At 39.3% G+C, this 20915-nt stretch overlaps 3 protein-coding genes across 4 annotated transcripts; 2 read left to right on the top strand and 1 right to left on the bottom strand.

Annotated features, from left to right (window-relative positions):
- LOC105937057 (persephin) lies at window positions 1-744 on the top strand. The gene is made up of 2 exons (XM_012878187.2): window positions 1-192; window positions 286-744. The coding sequence occupies exons 1-2, from the start codon at window positions 114-116 to the stop codon at window positions 741-743; spliced, it is 537 nt and encodes a 178-aa protein (XP_012733641.2). The 5' UTR covers window positions 1-113; the 3' UTR covers window position 744.
- A 1921-nt stretch (window positions 745-2665) lies between these two features.
- Window positions 2666-7894, bottom strand: wdr83 (WD repeat domain containing 83). 2 transcript variants are annotated; one of them, XM_012878185.3, is made up of 10 exons: window positions 7717-7894; window positions 7382-7496; window positions 6486-6606; window positions 6093-6198; window positions 5912-5960; window positions 5296-5422; window positions 5134-5201; window positions 4872-4980; window positions 3125-3239; window positions 2666-2920 (listed from the first exon to the last, which is right to left on the bottom strand). In XM_012878185.3, exons 2-10 carry the CDS (start codon window positions 7485-7487, stop codon window positions 2765-2767), a joined length of 957 nt encoding a protein of 318 aa, XP_012733639.2. In that variant the 5' UTR covers window positions 7488-7496; window positions 7717-7894; the 3' UTR covers window positions 2666-2764. The 2 variants fall into 2 exon arrangements, with proteins under 2 accessions (XP_012733639.2, XP_021180056.2); XM_021324381.2 differs by having other exon boundaries at window positions 7382-7487.
- Window positions 7895-8716: 822 nt separating this feature from the next.
- On the top strand, window positions 8717-15149 carry wdr83os (WD repeat domain 83 opposite strand). The gene is made up of 4 exons (XM_012878186.3): window positions 8717-8871; window positions 9429-9534; window positions 11865-11962; window positions 14833-15149. The coding sequence occupies exons 1-4, from the start codon at window positions 8822-8824 to the stop codon at window positions 14897-14899; spliced, it is 321 nt and encodes a 106-aa protein (XP_012733640.1). The 5' UTR covers window positions 8717-8821; the 3' UTR covers window positions 14900-15149.
- Window positions 15150-20915: the final 5766 nt, after the last annotated feature.

Genomic DNA, 20915 nt, shown 5'->3' with positions numbered 1-20915 from the left:
TATATTGGAGGTGGTGACTTGTCTCCATCTAAGGCGCCACTTCTAGACGGACGTACACGGTCGTCTTTGGTTCATTCTGAGGGACTGCACTGACGAAGACCAGACATCTAACCATGAAACCCTTTTTGAAGGTGCTTGTGATTCTGTTCTGCATCGCCAAGGGAGAAGGCCACTGGCTGAGGTCACTGATTGGTAAGTAGGGATGTCATGACCTATTGCTTTAGCAATAATACCAATGAGTTGAGAAGTTTGCTCATTAGATTTATGAACATCTGTCTGTCCCAGGCCTGAAGCAGAAAACTCTATTGCCTCCAGACGAGGGCAGAAGAAGCAGACATTTAGTTGTAGAGGAAGTCCAAACGGAAGCCTCTGGAGCGGAGACATCTCCCGTCTACGTTGCCCCAAATCCGGTCCGGACACGCCGCTCAACTCCCAGCTCCCAGTGCGGCCTGCGCTCCATCCTGCTGCAGGTTCGAGACCTGGGGTTAGGCTACGACTCGGACGAGACGGTCCTATTCAAGTACTGCAGCGGGACGTGTCCCCGCGCTCGCTCCAACCACGACCTGACACTCAGCAACCTGCTGCTCAGCGGACTGCTCCCGCACCCGACCCCCGGGGAGCCGTGGCACAGCGCCCCGTGCTGCCGGCCCACCCATCACGAGGACATGGCCTTCCTCGACAATTCCCACCGCTGGCACAAAGTGGAGAAGCTGTGTGCCGCGGGCTGCAGCTGCGCGGATTAAACAGCCGGGGTTAAGGTTTATAAAGAGGGCAGGTGAGAGAGAAGAGAAGATATTTGTCGAGGGAAAACTTACTCCAAAATGGACCGAATAACACAACACTTCCGGCTATTTTTGTCCAGTAAAACCCCCTCCAAAAGCAGTTTCTAATGTTTGTGTTTGTCTACGGAGGGCTCAGATTACATGTTTGCATTAAAGATGCGTAAAGACAGGGGAATAAGATTTATATTTAAAGGAAGCGTTGGCTTTAGAGTTCATTTTTTTCAGTTAGGGCTTAATAAAATTTAGGGTAAAACTTTACAAATTATTTAGCTTGAATTCTAAGGTATTTGTAAATAGGATAATATGTACATATTGAGAAAAACTGTAATAAAAAATAAAAAAACTGAAGCTATTCGGAAATGCCTGTTGTACCAACAACGCTGAATTAAGGTCTCAGATGGTTCAGCTGCTTAAAAAGTGTAATTATGTAAATACAACAAATATTTATTTATTTAATATTTTTATTTTTATTTATTTTGTAATGTAGTCGTGTTTATGTATATCTATAATGAAAATTTACTTTTTTTTTTTCCTTTTTTGCATTAATGTAGAAAATGCATTAAACATGATGTGGTTTCATTTACAATGCGTGTGTCATGTTTTCTATCACCGTTTGAACCAGGGGTCTTGGTAGGTAATTTTTGCATCATTCAATGACGATGTCAATATTTTGGTGGGTCTTGTAGTAGGTATATTTCGACACAATGTGCATTTAGTTTTGTAATAAATAAAAGGAGATGTAGGAGACTTTCTAGTTATGATTATGAAACGTTTCTCTTCATCTTTTGTTATCTTTTTAGAGAGAGGCACACAGAAGTCTGTGGGATCTAGCTGTATTCTCATGAGTATCACAAAGTCTAAAAGGGTGCACACATTAAAATGTATTACCACAGATGCAGTTAAGATTCATGGTTAAAAAAATATTTAGCCGATCTGGGTCCAGAGAAGCTTTCAGTTAGGTTCAGATCTGGACCACCGTCTGCCATTTGCTTTGTACATTCCGGTACAAATAGACCTTTTATCAATTATTGTGGTCGATTAACCAATTGTAGATTTAAAACTCCGACCAAACTCAAAGCATCGGTGATCCAAGGATCAACAAAAGCCAGTAGAAACACATGATATAAGAGAAAAGAAAGATACAGATAAATTCCGAGGACTTGACATTCTCTACCACATGAAACCTAGAAAACAACCAACAACCACAAAAACTAGAGCGACATAAAGCTGAAATGTAGATTTTTTTCTTCTAATTAACTAAGTTTTGTACAAGTTTTTATGAGTTTATATTGAGCCCCCTGTTTCAATATTTGCATCTCTGACCGGCCCAAAATAAGCAACGAAACAACGATGGCTATCAGATCATATAAATATTCCTAGTCTCTTTTTAATAAGACTTTAAATGATCAAATCCATCATGTCTAGCAGGATTAAGGACCTACTAGAAAAGCTTCCATAATATTTTATTCAGAGCAAATACCAACAGCAAACCCTTACACTGCAAAAATAGACCTAAAAATAAGAAATTCTTTCTTGAAATTAAAGTATTTTTCCTTGATTTGAGCAGCTAAATAGGACTATTTGCCAATGGAATAAGATTTTTGCACTTAAAATAGGAACAATTCATCTCCATCACCTTATTTCAAGTGCAGGATTTCTAATTATCTTTTTTAGGGGTAAAAATACTCATTCCATTGGCAAATAATCGTATTTACCTGCTCATATCAAGGGCAAATACATTCATTTCAAGAAAATTGTACTTATTTTTAGTTCTCTTTTTGCAGTGTAAATGCCCGTTGCTTACTTGTACGGATGTTGAATATCAGGGGGGGGGGGGGGGGGGGGGAGAAACACAAATCAAATTGAACAAGAACTTCATATACTCACGTTTAAATATTTTAATTTTTCAATAGAAAAATGTTCTATTTCTAATAGAAAGAAAAGGTCGTCTCCAAACACAGGGGTCACATTCAAGTCCATTTCTAAGTGGCCAGTGTATCATCTTCTGCCTCCTCTGGTTGTGCCCCCCACACCTGAACCCGGCCCTCCATGGCTGTGAGGAGGCAGGTCTCTATAGGGTGGAAAGACAGCGACTGGACCACTGCTTTTCCCACTGGCAGCTTTAGCGACAAAGATCCCTGCAAGTTCAGACAGACAAAAAATTACATAGTCAGATTTCTGCTTTGAGGTTTAGAGACCCATAGAGTTTTATAGTGTTACTGCGTTTGACAACTAGCCACATGATTCACATGCAATTATATCCTTGAATGTAAAGATCCATGATGACAGTAAGACTGTTTAGCCCCGTGGAGGTTTGTAATTGACATAAAACGTATACTGACCTCCACCAGGTCCCAGCAATAAACATGTCCGTCCTCAGAGCAGCTCAGTACGTGGGTGTCTTTATTGGACAGGCAGCAGTCCAACTTGTAGCCCTTCATCTTGTGTCCAGTGTATCTACACAAGCCCACGACAGCAAACACATTACTGGTGTCAAAACAAATAATTTACTTTATGGACAAATCAGAAGATAGAGGACGGTCAAACATTATAATAATAAAAACATTACAATAGCTAAACTTTCTTTTTCAAGATTTTTGTTGAGCTTCAATGTTTAGGTTCTTTTAAACTGTTTTGACCAAAGCATTCATTTCTCTAAACACAAAACGCGTTTAACAGAATTGAATATAATTTCTTATTTACAGCTCTTCAAAAGTTTGGATTCGGTTGAGTTTTCTGCTTTTGGATTACTATTCTATATGTAGCACCACACCCGTCAGTGCGAACCAATAAGGTCGTGTCTAGCTTCTTTCCCCTTTCTTACTCGACAAGGGTCCCCTTTAAGCCCCCTTTTTTTATATTGCTATTGAACTTTTGGCAATCAGGATTAGAGATTCAGCTCATTGCTCTGTATAAAAAGAGGCGGGCGGGTGGAGAAATTGTCCCTTTATTCCGCTGACCTGCTCCTTTTTCTTTCAAAAAAAACATGTACTACAATCCCAATTGCTCTAAATCCTATCAAAAAATTCAGGGAAGTATCTGGTTACGGACTAAATGTATCGAAAACTATATTATTGCAAATTAATAAGAAGCTCGACAAATAGCTTTAAATAGCTTCCCCTTCGCAGTCAACAAATATAGCTTTGACTATTTAGGTGTTTGTGCAACATATGATTACAATCGCTTGTTTAATTTAAATTTTACTAAAAAACTAAACAAGGCCAAGCTGGATATGGAAAGGTGGTCATAGCTCCCGTTTTCTCTTGTAAGTAGAATCAATTAGGTAAAGATGACAATTACACCGAGGTCCTCAGTTATCTAAAATTTTAGAAAGATTCAGTGGGTTGTGTCTCCCATCACCTGACCGTTGGGAAACCTATGGGAGGAAGAACTAAGGGAATCCTTTACGGATGAAGTCTGGCAGGCTGCAGTTGCAAGAATTCACTCCTCATCAATCTGCATCAGGCATTGCCCGCTGCAGTTTAAGGTGCTGCACAGACAGCACTTTTCTCCAAGTAAAACGGCAAGAATATACCCCAAACTTCAAAGCTTTTGGGAAGCAGTTCTTAGAACAATATCATTTATGTGTAAGAGAAATTACAAACCGACTTCTATAACTGCTATATTTGGGGTTGCAGCCCCTACCACCCCGTATATGTCAATACCAGCGCACCAGGCCGAATCAATAGCATTCATTATACTGCTTGCAAGATGCTTAATATTGCTCAACTGGAAAAAAAAAATCACCTCCAACTCAGAAATTGGGGATAGAAGATGTAATCTAAAGCTTGAATGTCTCATTAACATCGGCCTCTACTATACTGGCTTTGGGAACTCCTAGACCAAGTTTATCTACATAGACTGAATCCAAAGACTGAATGATCGGCTTATACTGGCTGATCATTATTAGTTTTCTGGTTTTCTTTGTAAGGACTTCTACAACACAGACAAACCTATATGTTTGAACCAACTTTTAAACAGCAGTTATACATCTTAACATCTTCCTGATAGTAAACGTTAAACCATGACAAGAACACAAACTGCAAAAATAAATAAATAAATAAATAAAAAAATAAGATCTGGACTCACTCTCCCAACATTTCCCCAGTGCTCTTGTCCAGAAGTCGTACTGTTGAATCCAAACTGGAGCTCAGGGTGCACTGCCCGTCCTGACTGAAACACACACATGTGATGGGACCTGGAACACACAGGCATACACCGTTTATTGCCTTCGGTGAAAGAAAAATTGCTCTCACAGCAAAAAAGCACAACTGCGGCTACCTATGCGACCGATAATAAGAAGTTTAGTCTTTATTGTCCCAAAGAATTCCATCAAAACGAAGTTACTAACTGCTGATGAAGTCAACGTGAAGCTGTCCCATTCTCAGGTCATAACGCCTCACTCTTCCATCCACAGACCTGAACACAAGATCCAAAAATACACTAAAAGCAAACTGCTTTTCGGCAATGTATGTATATGTATGCATAATTCATTTCTGATTGATTTGCTGACCCAGTGAGCAGTTCGTGCTGTGCAACTTTAAGGCTACTAATGCTGTCGCGAGCCTCATCGAGAACCTGGATTGGCTCGTATTTTCTGGATCTGGTGTCCCAGCATCTCACTGTACCATCTATGGAGCCTGGATGATTGGAGAAGACGAAGCACATTCAGCTGAGGTGAAAAAAAACACAGCAATGAAACAAAACAAACATTAAATAGCATAAATGGGCAGTTAACACTATTAATGTACAACCTTTGATCATTAACCCAAATATACCACAAAATGAATGAATCTTTATTGTCATTGTTACAAGAACAACAAAATTTAAAAAGTGCCATCAATCCATGCATATGTTTAAAAAAAAAAATCACTGTCCCACAATTTACACACAATATAAGAAATAAATAACAAATAACTGATAAAAACAACAACAACTAATAAATACGAATAGCACATTCTCACACACATCATCCATGATGGTTAATGGTTATTTTTGGTTGCATTTAGTTTTGTTATTGCTGTCGGGTAAAAATTAAACGGTTGGTTCTTGTTCTGATTGCTCAGTTAAAATGGCATTATTCCAGAGTACATGCATGTAGGGGACATTTTCCATAAGTGATGACTCACCAGATAAAATGACCGATGCCTCCTCATTAAACTGCACACAGTTAACTTTCTGTAAAGAGAAAGTTTTGCCAAGAAAAGATGTATCAATGGCTAAAATATGGAGGCACAAGGAAGATTGCCCTTCAAAACATATCAAAGGACAAGAACATGTCAACACAAAGCTAAAAAGAGCAAAACTCACCCCAGCGTGGCCTCTGAGTTTGCGTGCGACTTGACCCGTTGCAACATCCCACAGAATCACCGTTTTGTCAGAACTACAGGAGCAAAGCTGGCTGTTGTCATAGGAGCTGTAAAAACAGGCAATGAGGTAAAATATATTATTTTCAGCCGAGCGAGAGGCTTACATTGATGGTTGGAGGTTTTGTTTTCGGCTAAACTGGACAGCTAGCTTTAAAAATCATCAATGTGAAACCTCTGAATAAAGAGAACACTGCCAGATCTACAGTATTTTTGTCTTGACATTTCTTGCTTTCATATATAAGTACAATTCCTTTTTCTGCCTTTGTATCAACCCACAAGGTTTTTACAGTGTGCACAAATGATCGCTCCTGAAAACCAACACAATCGTCCTCACCTATCGGCATCCAGGACCTCATACCCATGGCCACTGTACGTCTTCAGCAGCGTCCCTCGGCCAACGCTCCACAACTTTAGGGATTTGTCACTGCCGCAGGACAACAGGTAGTTCCCATCAACTGCCCGAAAGTACAGGAAAGTACACGAGACAGGGGGACATGAGAGCATGGCTTTATTGGGACAGCTCATTATAAAGCTCACACTACATGTCATTTGCCAAAAATAACATCACAACAAAGCTTGTTTATCTTTGACCTAGTGAAATGAAAGTTATATTGCCACTATTTTGCTTGTCTATGCGGATAATTCGCGGCGTCCACATCTTTGCCTTAATTGGACAGATAAAACTGCAATCCAATCCGCTGTACTTTCCTTTGCGTCTGTATAAATTCTGATATATTAGTAATCTGGTTTATCATGTAATCTAAAACTGTATTTGAACATATCTAGATAGATAGATAGATAGATAGATAGATAGATAGATAGATAGATAGCTTTATTGTCATTTTGCATGCACAAAGTGCGTACAGAACGAAATTTCGTTTGCACACAGCTTGAAAAATCCCTCTAGAAATCCCTCTAAAAATCACAGTAGATTGCACTAATTTTCAGGATAAAGATGCAACAGCGATTTATGTAAACAATTGAAATGAAAAACAATGTAACAATGTAAACAATGCATGTGTAAACAATGCTTGTGATGTGTCAGCTCACTTCCAGGACTGGTACTGTTTCAAAAACAGTGATTTACAATGATTTCTGCAGCTTTCTGACTTAAAATCCAACCACAGCTGCTGAAAATGGCAGCAGACATGGAGTGGACTTCAAACGGGAGGAAAAAAGCAGCAGATCTCTGAAAATAATCAGTCTGGAGGCTGGGGTTGTGAACCCTACCATTGAAGCGGACGGCTCTGACCGCTCCTTGGTGACAGTCGATGGTCCTCAGAAGATGCTGAGGAAGCTGAGGAGGCTGAGGTTTGGCCTGAGGAAACGCCATCATCTACAGGACCTGCGAGGAGAAGCACGTCAGGCCAACGCTTAGACAAGAGAAAACAACGCTAATTTCCTGCTAAACATTATGATAATCTATCAGCAAATTAGCATAGGTTTTACTTTATGTCTGCTATTGTCCCTTTAAATGCTGTTAGCGAAAAATAAACGGACGTTTCAAACACTTAAGCTTATTTGTTGTTACTCCATAATAGCTAGATGTAACTTTTTAAGCTTACCTATTAGAACTGTTTTAACCAAGTGATGTTTCAGGGAAGGACATGTTCACATATGGAGTCGTTTAAACCAGTTAAAGAAACTTTATCCGCAGTTTCGCACTCCATCAAAAGCTAATTTTTGTTTTACATTTCCCTCTCGCTGTTTGCTAGCACTAGCGGTTAGCTAATGTGACGTTTACAAACGATCCGATTCTTTTGAACGGCTCTTTACCTTGACCGATAGGACCTTTTTTTTTTTTTTTTTACAACTTTGCTTTTTTAATGTTCTACACACAATGCTTTTCTCTATTTATTTCCAAATTATATTATATTTACTACTTATGGTATGTTGTCATCATAAACTTGATTACATGAAAATGTATACATAAACATGTTTTTGCATGACAATACTGTGGTTCTATTTATTACTACTACTACTACTACTAACGATACTACTACTACTACTAATAATAATAATAATAATAATAATAATAATAATGGATTTTATTTGCAATGCACTTTACATTTCCAACAAATCTCAAAGTGCTGGAGTTAGTAGAAAAAACACGAACAAGGACATTAAAAGTCTAAGTCTAAGTCTAAAATGCAGATACATTTTGAGGCTACTTTGCACCTTTTAAATATAAAAATGTTATTCCTATTTTTGATACAGCTGATTCAACTTTTTGAGGATTTTCACACATACCAGGTTTTCCAAAATCACCATATTTCACACTATATTAAAACTAAAATGGCTTGTTCTTTGAAATATGCCCCTTTAAAAATATATATCATTTGAACGGCTCTTTTTAACGGCTCTTTCAAGTGAACGGATCCTAAGAATTTGGTTCCTTTCAAAAAGCCAGAAGTCCCACCACTAGTTAGCACGCGGACGCAATGCACTTTGGGCGTTTGACTTTTCTTTCAAAATAAAAGTTCAAAAACCGCTTTCCCTTTTTGTCCTTCGTGATCCACAACTTGCCCAAAGCTTTTATTTTTCAGCTAACCGGAAACGGCCGCGAGGCTCCTTTCCTTTTACCCAAGGAGGCGATCAGCTGTGGCTCGGTCATCGGAGTTTTGAATATTCTTTCCGTTACCTTCTCATAGGATAAACTAATAACGAAACATGTCCACCAACAACATGGCAGATCCGAGGAGACAAAATAAGATTTTAAGGTGAGTTTTTTTGCTGTTCGTTTTCACAAAAAACAAGCCAAGCTGAATCGATTAGCCGACCAACTACTACAGCTAGCTAGTGCTAACTCTGCCATTCATCGTGAGGATTTGACAGTGGCATTAGTAGTAGTTAGGTGATTAGGAGTTATAAAGCCGACATGTAATAACTGTGTAGTGATTATCTGTTGGGGTTTAAAAGTGAGAGGCATCCACAGCAAAGATTGTAGCACATATTAATATGAACCTGATGTTTATCGCAATGTATTATTCACTGGTTCAAATTGACTTTAGCTGTACCAGTGCCCCTTTATTTTTTTAAAGATCTTGGATTGGGAGCCTATCCACAAGGGGGCAGTACAGCTGCGTGCAGCACGACATTGATACTCACGTTTTCCTGAAATAAGACTAAACTGAAAAGCGTAAAGTAAATTATGGAGTTACTGACACACGAAGGGTGCTGATGACTTAAACAGTCAAATATATTATTAAAAATGTTATTTACTTCAATGTCTATTGTTATGTTGTCTTTTGGTTAACATGAGGTTTTGTTGTTGCAGGTACAAGCCCCCCAGCACAGAGACCAACCCCACACTAGAGGACCCCACTCCTGACTACATGAACCTGCTCGGCATGATCTTCAGCATGTGTGGTCTCATGCTTAAGGTGAAAAAATATATATAAATGAATAGAAATATTGATAATAAGCGATTCATATCTTCGCAACTAGAGCTGAAAATAAAACAAACAAACAGATTTTTGTAGCTAATTCCTGATGTGAAGCTGGACCTTCCAGGATCTATTGGAAGTTATACAGGTTTCTCTTTATAAACTACACTAAAAAGCATTTAATGAAATCATTTAGTCTTTGTTTTTTTGTTTTTTAAAAAACGAGTAAAAATCCTTATTTACAGTGAACGTTCTCTCCTAGACATGGTGAAACTTTATCTTTTGTCCTAAATAAATATAAGTTTCGAACTGTCGTGACAGGACGGCTAGGAAAGAATATAGAGTTAACATTTTAAGATGTCTTTAGCGTCCTTTATTAGTAAGAAATAGAGTTTGTGTTAGTAACTCGTATTTGTAGGTTTCCTAAAGGTTGTAGAATCTTATCTTAACTGACATTCCCTAAAGGCTACCAGCATTTCTAAATCCAGTGTGATTCATAGAGGGTAGAGGGTGAAATCTTATCTAAAAGCATATCTAAGATCGGGTCCTGGGGGCAACAGGTCTTGGAGGGAACCCTAGATATCCTCCTCCCCAGCGACAGTCTCCAGCTCATTTTGGGGGACCACAAGACGTTCCCAGCCCACATGGGATGTGTAGCCCCTCCAGCCACTTCTGGGTCTTTCTAGGGGTCTCTTCCCAGTGGGAGGTGCCCAGAAAACCTCCAGAGTTAAATAACCAGGGGGGGCATCCTGATCAGATGTCGAAACCACCTTAACTGGTTCCTTTCAGTGTGGAGAAGCAGCGGCTCTACTTTGACTTCCCCCTGCATAACAGAGCTCCACACCCTGTGACTAAGGCTTCATTTGCCCCTTTTGGAGGACGTTCAGTTCAGCCGCTTGCATCTAGGGTCTCGTTCTTTCGACTCATATCTCGTGACGTGAGATATGGATCGCTGATGAGCTCATACAGCAATCTCGGTGTACTATATCAGAATGTTCTGTTTTCTGCTGAAGTCTCACTCCATGTTGAAAAACAGCCTGAATGAAGAGACAATAAGCTTCTGTAGAAAAAACTCTTCTCTTCTAAGTGTCTTCCCACAATTTTTGTGTTTGTTATATTTATTATATACTTAAAAAAAGGCTACAGTGTAATTCAGTGGGTTCAAATTTCTGGGGTCTTCCTCCATGGAGTTGAACATACCCCCCCAGCATTCATGGGTTGGGTTGGGCGATATGAACCAAATATATAATATCTCAATATTTTTTAGGCTGAATACCGATATATGACATTTATCTTAATATGTCTTTTTTTATTTTTCGTATAAAGTAATTATAAAAAGGCGTCTCTGAATCAAAGCTTTATCCCAAATGTCTCACATGCAAATTTTTTAACTAACTGCTGCAGATGAATATGAGAAACAGCTGAAAACTAACCTACAGGAATGCATAAAAGTATAATTATAACACAACATAGACCACCTTTTAAAAAAATCTCCAAAAATTTTTTTAATATATATATATATATATATATATATATATATATATATATATATATATATATATATATATATATATATATATATATATAAAAATATATAAAAATATGGCCCAGCCATATGGGTTCTGTCCGAGTACTGCGACCTTCCCACCTGCCGGTCATCAGTCAGGGCCGGTCGATCTGAAACTGATCTTATTCTGGTCATCGATCAAGTTTCTCGTTGCGTCTTTATTCCCAGCTAGACGGGTGTGTTTTCTGTCTCTATTTACCTTTTTCCCCAGAGTATGTTGATCTGGGCCCATTTAAAGCAGGTTACCCTTCGGCAGTCGACCTGAAGGGTTGACCTTGGTCTATCTCTATTGCTCCATTTAGAAGATTAATTGTAAACTCACCTTTTAAATATAAAGATGAAGGACACTTACTGACTTTCAACTCAGAGGACAGCATTAACAAATCCATCCACGAGGTCTACTGCGGTCCCTCATGCTGAGCATGCATGTGGCGACGGTGAAAAGGAACGCTCCACCTTAACAGGAAGAAAGCTGCAATAGCGCGTGGCTCAACATTGTGTTACAAAAGAAATGCTTGTCACTGATTTAAAATGTTTTTTTTTTTAGTTATCGTTGTACAAAATGAAATCTGAGATCATAGAAGAAACTATTGGGTCAATGGGTAACAGACGATAGTACATTAAATGCGTAATCAGGAGCAAATGCAGCTGCCTGCAGTCCCTTAAGTCGAACTTCAGGGACCGTTTCTTCTTCTTCTCCTCATCTTCTGTGATCCTTGCAAGATTTCCACAGACCTAAATCACGTTTTTTGTGTTTCAGCTGAAGTGGTGCGCCTGGATTGCGGTCTACTGTTCTTTCATCAGCTTCGCAAACTCCAGAAGTTCAGAAGACACCAAACAAATGATGAGCAGCTTTATGTGAGTATCCCAACGAGGGCTGCAACAACCAATCCGTAAAAGCTGACTATTGGAAGCGTCGGCAACGAATGTCGTCATCGATTCGTTGGGTCGCGCGATCAAGGCGTCACTCGCCATGTCGCGGAGCGTTGTTAACGCTGACTGGCTGCCGTCTGAACATCAGCCTGATGGCTTGTAATGCAGCAGTTAGCTTGTTAATGACAGGAGATTGTTTACATGTGCAACATTCCCTGATCGTTTTAAAATATGCTCAGATTAAACCGAAAGAAAGTATTCCGAATGCACCGTTTATATAGGCTGAAAATCAAATAATCCGAATAAGTGTTTACTTGCGTTTACTTGCTTTATTCAAAGTTGAAACTTGCTGACATTAGTGGAGTTGTTGAATTTCCGTAAAACAACCGCAGAAGTTTTGTACTTCTTCACGCGGAAAACCCCCCAAACAATAAACACGGAGGTGTGTTGGTTCTGACTGTTCTGAGTGCACAGAATGGACCTGCATCAGGTTCTGTGATGGTTGAGAACTCCTGCTGTTCTCAACCAGCGGCTCCATCCTCCACATGCATGCGCTGTAAATTCTTGGGTTAATCAGAACAAGTGTTTAGATGGACGATGGTCGGATTATGGATCATAAATCAGCCCTCTCCATCAGAATACAATTTCATTCTGATGGTAATAATTTGCTGATTAAGTTTTAATTTGCTGACAAAGTCTGAGTGAAGGTGGAAAAAAAAAGGAAATTAAACTTTTATTTTTTGGGTCTGATTCATAGGTTAATCGTAAAAATTATCGACTGAATAATCGATTATTAAAGTAATTGCTAGCTGCGGCCCTAATCCCAACCCCCGTGTATGTATGTAAACCTTTAAGTCTCTGCTGTAGAACAGATACAGCAGAAACTTCTAATTTTTGTTTTATTACTTAGATTTTATTTTGTGGGTAGGTGGGGTTTAATTAAATGGTCCAAGCCGTTTAATGCAACATTTTTTTTGTTTAGCATGCGTGGCTGGTGCTTTAGACGTTTGACGTCCAAAAGCTTTTCATTCTGACCTTTCCAGAGGACAGATGTACAACGATGGAAAACCTCCATGGCCGTTGTCACGACGAGGTTGTATCAAAGACGGGCTAAACGCACTCGTAGCCTCGTCATGCCAATTGATCGGCCAAAGCAGCCAATGGGTGATCTCGGTAAACGGGAGTAATAGCTGCCGCAAAGCCAGGGTGCTATTCAAGTATCTCTGGTGTTACTAAACAAAAATATCCTGAACAGGGTTAAAAAAAAAAAAAACATGGTTGTGGAGGGTGGCTGTCCCTGAGATTAATGAATTATAACGGGTAGACTGGGTCTGACCCATCCAAAACCCACTGATGCACATGCTGAGTGAAGGCCGGCCCGTGTGGTTCAGCCCTACAGACAAGCTACCGCAAAAGTCGATGCTGGTTTCTTCCAGAAAGTTGTCCGAATCTTCGGGACCTTACATTTTGTTTGCTCTGTGGTTCTCCACTGCATACAAGCAGCCACAATGAGCTCATAGCACCAGAACTGGACTGCGGGGCAGGGGTAGAAGGTGGCACATGGTAATGTCACTTATTTGGGGAGCTCTTGACCCCAGGGTGCATTGTGGGAAGAACACGAGCCGGCGAAGGTAGTGGGATGGTTCACGGTGGCTTCTGGGGAACCATAACCTTGCCTGTGAGATGAATTCTCGCGGTATTTGTGCGTTCACAAACACACGAGAATCCATCTTTAACCGTTTGTGTCCAAACCAAAAAAAAAATGGTTCGGGCCAATCACGTTGCAGCATTGAGGTCTATGGCGGGACATACTGGTGCGCATACTGAGCCCACAGCTGGACACAAACATGGCAGCGCAGGAGGATGCAGAGTAGCTGCTGCTATCTCATCCACGATTTCATCTTTGATTAGTAAAACAGCAAGAAGTGCCTTGACTAGCTTACCGTCTTGTGGTTTCACTAGGGCTGGGCGATAAATCGATTTAATCGATTCATTCGAATTTACAATTGTTTAAGATTTCATTTTTGGAAAATCTGGATTTTATTTTTCCAATACACTCATTGGGTTTCCATGAAGAGAACAGCATGTGATGCTGAATATATGTTTAGGTAAATGTATTGTCAAAATATTGTTAAGTAGAAACTTTTTTACCATAATACGAGGTACTTCATTTACTTATTTACTTTTACTTGGGATAAAGCTTTTTTTACTCAGTTTGAAGTTCACAAGTGCAGTGAAGCCTGTTCTTAGCTCAATGTGTAATACAACTAGCAGCAAATGTTTTGTTATATTTTTATTGTTTATAATGGCACGGCTGCCATCTTGTTTTACAAGCATGTTTTACAGCTTGTTTTTAGTTGAACTTTGAATTCAGGTCAACTCCCTGACGAAATGCTTGACATAAAAGCAAGGTTCTAAAATAATTTCTTTTTTTTTTTTTATGAAACAAAAAGGAGGAAAAAATCGATTAATCGGATTTGGTATGATAAAAAACAGGGGGACCTTGGACCTTGGATCCAGGCCTCCATGTGGCTGTTACGTTTACACGCATCACCAACCTTAGTATTCCTGTCATGAAAACAGTAGCTTCTCCCTGATGGCGGTGGGCTCTTTCAGCTGGATACTGGTTCTTGCCTCGGAGCAAAAATGCTTCAGTACCGGTTTGAGGAGCACAACAACATGTTTTGAGATGTTTACTCAGCCTCCAGATTCCCCAGATGGCGATACATTTGAGTGCTTGTGAAATTTAAAGAGATAAAGCAGAACACCTTCGGGGACCGGGTGGGTTTTAGCAGCAAAATGGGGACCGACTTTTAAAGTTCATTCTTTTCTGTGTTTTTTTGTTTGTTTTTTAGGCTGTCTATCTCAGCAGTGGTGATGTCATACCTCCAGAACCCACAGCCAATGTCTCCCCCATGGTAACCAAGGGCCAGTCGCAGAAGAAAGCTGGAGTTGGACACCATCGCCTCAACCTGCCCTCGGAAAAAAAACGAGTCATCTATGTGCAACAACCACAGAAACGGAAAAGAAAATAATGTAATAATGTCAGTTTTACAGTTTTAACCCTGTAAGATATTTTTTTTTTTGTTTGGTTGTTGATGAAATCTTTATAATATTATTGTTTAGATTTTTTGCATACTGTTCTGAATAAACTGTCCGGTTATATAGAGAAGCGCTGTCTTGTCTTGTGTGTTTCCAGAAGAATCTCATCTAATTTTCTGGCAACATCTTACAACAAACCGAAAACAATCTTAATATTAGGCGAAGTCTAATATTAAGATGGCGGGGAAACAACAAACTTCCTTCAGTTTAATGTTCTGATGCAACTGCAGGTTAATTTGTTCAGAATTGAACTGTTGAATCAAAACCTTCACTTCCTCTCAGCTACGGCAGATTTGGCAGATTTCACTGAGCCACCCTCGCTTGCAGTAAACATGCGTTCTTCCCATTCTCCCCGGATGTTGTACCTGGCACTCAGAATCGTCAAAGAATCTTTTGTCTATCCTCCGGTTTCTCATTCGTTGAAGGCACTGACTGCATTAACTGCACGAGTAGCTCTGCTGATTGCGGACACGAACCTGGAAGTCAGCTGGATGTGAGACTGATTTAATGCCATATAACTCACGTCCCTCCAGGGCGAGCGCCGGTGCGGCCTTGCCGACTGGGCACCACAGTTGCGTGGCTTTCTGCCACGTTTCAGCAAGCTCCACTATAATTTCTCCTGACTCAAACTGCTAACTGACTCGTTTTTCTTTTAGGCCGTCAAACCTCACACCCTTTACCCGTTATGGTGTTTTTTTTTCTCCCTCTTATTCTTTGAGCCAAGGGTACCGCTTTTATTGATGGCTAGCTGAGGAAAGGATATTGAATCTGTGGCAGTGAGGCGTTATCTCGGACGTTAATCGGCGAGTTGTGTAATTTAATGTTTAAAGCCATCATAGGTTGCTGAATGCAGATCTTAAGTTCAGTGGCTGATGGACCGGAGGGGAATCTGATTAAATCGGATCATAATATTCTGCACTGTGAGGAAGAAAAATGAAAGCAGGCTGCTGGGCAGCAGGCCTCTAGATGTCATCATAGCATCGTAAGTAAATTGGCCCCTCAGCTGAGATTAGTCCCAGTGGGCAATCGATTCGCAGCCTTGCAGTCCATAAATTCATCTTTTACATTTCGAAACCATTGATGAATCCTGGAAAAAGGAAATGCAGTTCAATATCACCAAAACGCAATCTAAAAGCAGCAAAACCTACTTCTGGGGAAAACTTTTATGGCCAAGAAGGGTTCATGTCATCATATCAGTTAAAATATTGCCTGCATAATATGTTTCAAGCATGTTTGATCACATTATAGACACTTCCACTTTTTAGCAAAAATTGGACACATTTAGAAAGAAAATAACACATAATTAGAAATTATTCTAGAACAACATGAGAACAACTCTTTTATACCTCATAGACTGAATGCTGCTCTGGAATCAGGCACTTTGGCTCCCACTAATCCAGGTTTTTATTTATTCTATTTTTTTGGTTTTTATAGTTACAGCTTAGCTTTTATCTTAATTAAGTTAGCCCATTTTTCTTTCTGTTTAACTTGGAATTAAAGCTATTTGATTTGACACACGCTTTCAGGATAAATGTCTGTATTTCCTGTCCACGGTCTGAATCTACAGCAATCAAACAGGGCAACCTCCCGCTGAGTCTTAGCGAGATTACCACTAGGACTCTAGTCTAGTCTCTGGATTTTTCCGTCATGCCTTTACCAAAATCCATGTTTAAATAAAAAAACGACAACATAAAAATCAAAATCCAGGATTTTAATACTAACATTTGTTTTATTTTTTAAACTTAACCGGTGCAGGCAGGCAAGTGCTTGTGTGTGCTTTGCTGAATCAGCGTTATGGAATCTGGTTGGAGTGAAGCAAACGTAATTTAAAATGATTTAGCCCACTTAGATGCTTTAATTTTTACAAGGTTACAGCCACATACTGTACCTCTATGAATTTTACTTTAAAGTTATGTGATAGACCAACAGAAAGTGGTGTATAACTGCAGTGGAAGATAAGTGGTTCACAGTTTCATACTTTTTTACAATGGAAACGCTGCAAAGTCTTGCATGCATATGTATTCAGCCCAGTGTGTGAAATACCTGTCAATATTTGGGGGGGTCCCCATCTCCCGATTGTTGCACAATAACAATGTAAATTTTCTCAATATGCAGTAGGCCTATAACATTACAATGTCAAAGTCAAAGTTAGCTTTAATGTCAATTCTTCACATTCACCAGACATACAAGGACTCGAGAGGATTTTCTCATTCACCAACAGTGAAACAGATAAAGTGCACAGGCACAACAGATAAGATCAGTTCCTAATATTAAAATGTAAACATTTTTAGTATTAATTGTTGTCAACGTTACGTTATTCTTCTGTTTGCCGCGCACATGCCTAATTTGCATCCGCGAATAGAATTGGCTGGCTCCACTTGGCATAAAAAAGAACATATTTCCCCCTGGGATCATTAAAGTATGTCTGATTCTGATTCTGATATTTGTGAATAAATGTTTTGAATTGTAAATACTGGACATGTTGAGCTTAAAAAAATTTTAGTGACCATTAGTGACAAAAAATATAATTTTAAATTTTTTTGACACAATTTAAGACCCCTTTAAATTTTGCTTTTGAGGCTTTGAGGGGGTCTCATGGGTTAATCGGGGGGGGTCGAGCCCCCCCGGACCCCCCCGTATTTCGCACTCTGATTCAGCCCCTTTAAATCTAGTCCACCAATAAAAAAAATCAAGTGTAAACAATTCCCTTCACAGGTTTTCTAATGGTAAATAGAGTCCCTCAGTGTACACATTATTCTCAGTACAAATTCAGCTGTTATATAAAGGTCAAGAGGATTGCTTAAAGTACTGAGCAAACAGCATCATCGAGACCCAGAAACAGCACGCAGGTCAGCGATAAAGCTACAGAGAAATTTAAAGCAGGGTTAAGTTATAAAACTTAAAACATATATATACCTAAGATTTTAAGATCTAGTGAACCACCGTTACACATCTAAGAAGGAAAAATACAATGAAAGGGAAATAAACACTACACGATGTGTACACTTTGGCGAAGATGAATAGTGCTAAATATAACAATCATGGAAAAAACCCTGTTAGACGCTATGAAAGGTTTGAGACTGGTGCAGATGTTCACCTTCCAGGAGGACAGTCGTTTTGGACATACAGCCAGACCCACAGTGGAATGATTTAGATCCGGCCTTATTCATCTATTAGAATGGGCCAGTAAAAGTCCTGGCCCAAATCCAATTATGAGTCGATGCCAAGACTTTAAAATTGAAATTCACAGGTGCTCTGCGTCCAGCTCCGACTGAGCCTGAGCTGTTTGGCAAACAATGGAGGGAAAAAGAAAAAACGCATGTAAGTCTCTGGATGTTCAAATTTGGTAGGTAGAATTGCAGCAAAAATTTGACCAAAATGTTGTTTTGCATTGACAAAGAGGGACCTAATGCAAATGTATGCCACCTTTCTGTTCGGTACAGATGCTGAAAACTTGCTTTTATTAGCCTTCCATTTCATAATTATGCACTATATGTGGATCTAATCACTTAAAATCCAAATAAAATACTTTTAGATATTTGGTTGTCTCAACTGCAGGAAACGGGAACAAAATGAGTTTTGTCGGAGAAATTCCTACAATATTAAAATGTGTTAAATTTGCCTTTACTGCACAGTCTCTTATTATTTTTTGTTGTTGGTTTTACGTTTTTTTTACCTTTTTGTGCATATGTATGCTCCATTTGCCTTTCACTTTGCTGCTTGGGCACATGAATTTCACCCCCTGTTGGACAATGAAGTATACGTCTATTCTTCTCCATAAGATTATCCAAGAAGGGATACTTTACTAACAGCAGCGCTCAGGCTCCGCTTTTGATCTTTGAAAGGTCACAATGCTAAACTGCTGCAGCAATATTTCAATCCCTTGTGTATGAGAGAAACTGCCATGTATGGCTTGAGGCTTCAATTTTCAGGGGTAAGGTGTTATTGGCGGATGGTAACAGCTCTGCGAGCGAGATAGAGAGAGAGAGAGAGAAGATGCTGAGTTTGGCATCTTGCTTTGACAGGCTGCTGTTCACATTGCACAGACTCGGCATCTCTTTTTACCTTGAACACAGACTGAAAAGCTGCAAGGAAATGTCCCCACATGAAGAGCACTCTCAGACGTTAATATGCACTACTACTGAGGCTACCGTTTGCATCTGAGTTTACTGGGGATTAAATAACACAACAACAAAAAAACAGAGAATTAGACCGGAAACAAAAACTACAAACATGGCATGTATTATTCTGGTGGAGATTCTCAGTCATCCAGGTCATGGTCATTCCAAAAAAAGTAAAAAACAAAGCAACTGGACTTGTTTTCCATAGATGTTTCGCTTCCTCTCCAGGAAGCAAACAAAGGCCTTGTAATGGCTTAGATAACATGCAAATGCAACCGAAACAGGTCCACCCCTTAGTAATGGGCGGTCGTTAAAGACATTAAGCCTTTGTTTGGACAGTATTATAAAGCTTGGTACTCCACATTACTCCAGACTATTTTCCATTTCCGGGAGAGGAAGCGAAACGTCTTCAACTACGGAAAACAAGTCCAGTTGCTTTGTTTTTTACTTTTTTTGGAATGGCATGTATTATCTTAAACTTTTTTGTTTTAGTTCAAAGCGATGACAAACAAGGCATTCAGTTGTTGAGACTTGTCTAAAAGCTTGAGAAGAAATCCGTCCTCTGTTCCAGAGGCATAATCTCTCCCTAAATAGTCCCAACCTTTAATTCAGTATCTTTATTCTTGGTGTCTGGGTAAACACTATGTTATGGAAAAAAATTGTTATCAAAATATTCGGTGGCCTCAACTGTTGGTAGCACTGCTGTACATAATGCGTAGTCTTTTGTTCCCAATAGGACAGTAATTTTAGTCTTCGCCATAATATTTCCCCAGGGTCGGAGCATACCGAAAGGGAGGAATCTTTGCTTTCATTCTCTCTTTTTGCTTTACGTCAAAATCATGTTTTCGCCAGTGGTAGGCCAGAGGAATGAGATAGTGCTGGAAGAAGGCTAATTTTGTTCCTGTAGTACCATTTGTTGTTGATTTAGCCCTATGTTTTTGATTACTGCCCAATTGAAAGACTACGTGGAAGTCCAAATTCAGTTTACTTGTAGAGTGCACCAAAATGTTACTTAAAATCTCTTTGTATTTTTTATAAAGATCATAATGCTATGAATTCTACCAAGGTTCCAGGACCTTTGGAAGAGAAACAGGCCCACAGCATCACCAATCTTCTACCATACATAACACTGGGCATAACGTGCTTTTCAAAATCAAATCTAGTTTTAATCCTGGATTTGCATGTGTTGTGAATTGGCGCCATATAAATAAAGTTGAACTGAATTGAATCCTGTGGAAAAGGAAGATGTGTTGCAGAAATAGCCAATGAGACATAATCTAAGCAAATATCCCATTTAGATTTTTTGCTTAATGAACCATTATATATAAAAAAAGCTAATTTAAATAAAGTAAATGATAAATAATCATAATTTGTGTAGCACATTACTATTCACACTGACAACTCAAAGCTTTTAAATTGATAAACACATATTTGCATTGCCTGAATGGCTGTCTTGCCTTTTCCTTCTGATATATTTCTATGAAAAAAATTAGCCTTCAACTCATATAGTCATCTACTCCTTAGAGAACCAAGAAGTCTCGAGTACTGATCACAAATTTCAGCCCAGTCAATATTTGCATATAAGACACAAATGGGTACATAGGTGGCAAAAAAGGCCCCTGGTGGGATTTCCCCTGTAAAGCCACCATTTTAAATGCTTGTATACGTGGGATCCAGATAGGTCCCACTTGAAGTTACCAATTTAAACTAATTTT

This window comes from Fundulus heteroclitus, chromosome 13, assembly GCF_011125445.2.
Source record: "Fundulus heteroclitus isolate FHET01 chromosome 13, MU-UCD_Fhet_4.1, whole genome shotgun sequence".
Classification (NCBI taxonomy): Eukaryota; Metazoa; Chordata; class Actinopteri; order Cyprinodontiformes; family Fundulidae; genus Fundulus; species Fundulus heteroclitus.
Note: the sequence above shows the minus strand (reverse complement) of the source record. Positions and strands in the feature narration are given on the sequence as shown.

Excerpts from the sequence above, each read along its gene's own strand:
- LOC105937057 (XM_012878187.2), top strand. The coding sequence starts at position 114 with ATGAAACCCTTTTTGAAGGTGCTTGTGATTCTGTTCTGCATCGCCAAG. Across the intron at positions 193-285 it reads CTGGCTGAGGTCACTGATTG|GCCTGAAGCAGAAAACTCTA; the intron begins GTAAGTAGGGAT and ends TGTCTGTCCCAG.
- wdr83 (XM_012878185.3), bottom strand. The coding sequence starts at position 7,487 with ATGATGGCGTTTCCTCAGGCCAAACCTCAGCCTCCTCAGCTTCCTCAG. Across the intron at positions 3,240-4,871 it reads ACTGGGGAAATGTTGGGAGA|ATACACTGGACACAAGATGA; the intron begins GTGAGTCCAGAT and ends GGGCTTGTGTAG. Across the intron at positions 2,921-3,124 it reads ATTGCTGGGACCTGGTGGAG|GGATCTTTGTCGCTAAAGCT; the intron begins GTCAGTATACGT and ends CTGAACTTGCAG.
- wdr83os (XM_012878186.3), top strand. The coding sequence starts at position 8,822 with ATGTCCACCAACAACATGGCAGATCCGAGGAGACAAAATAAGATTTTA. Across the intron at positions 8,872-9,428 it reads AGACAAAATAAGATTTTAAG|GTACAAGCCCCCCAGCACAG; the intron begins GTGAGTTTTTTT and ends TTGTTGTTGCAG. Across the intron at positions 9,535-11,864 it reads TGTGTGGTCTCATGCTTAAG|CTGAAGTGGTGCGCCTGGAT; the intron begins GTGAAAAAATAT and ends TTTGTGTTTCAG.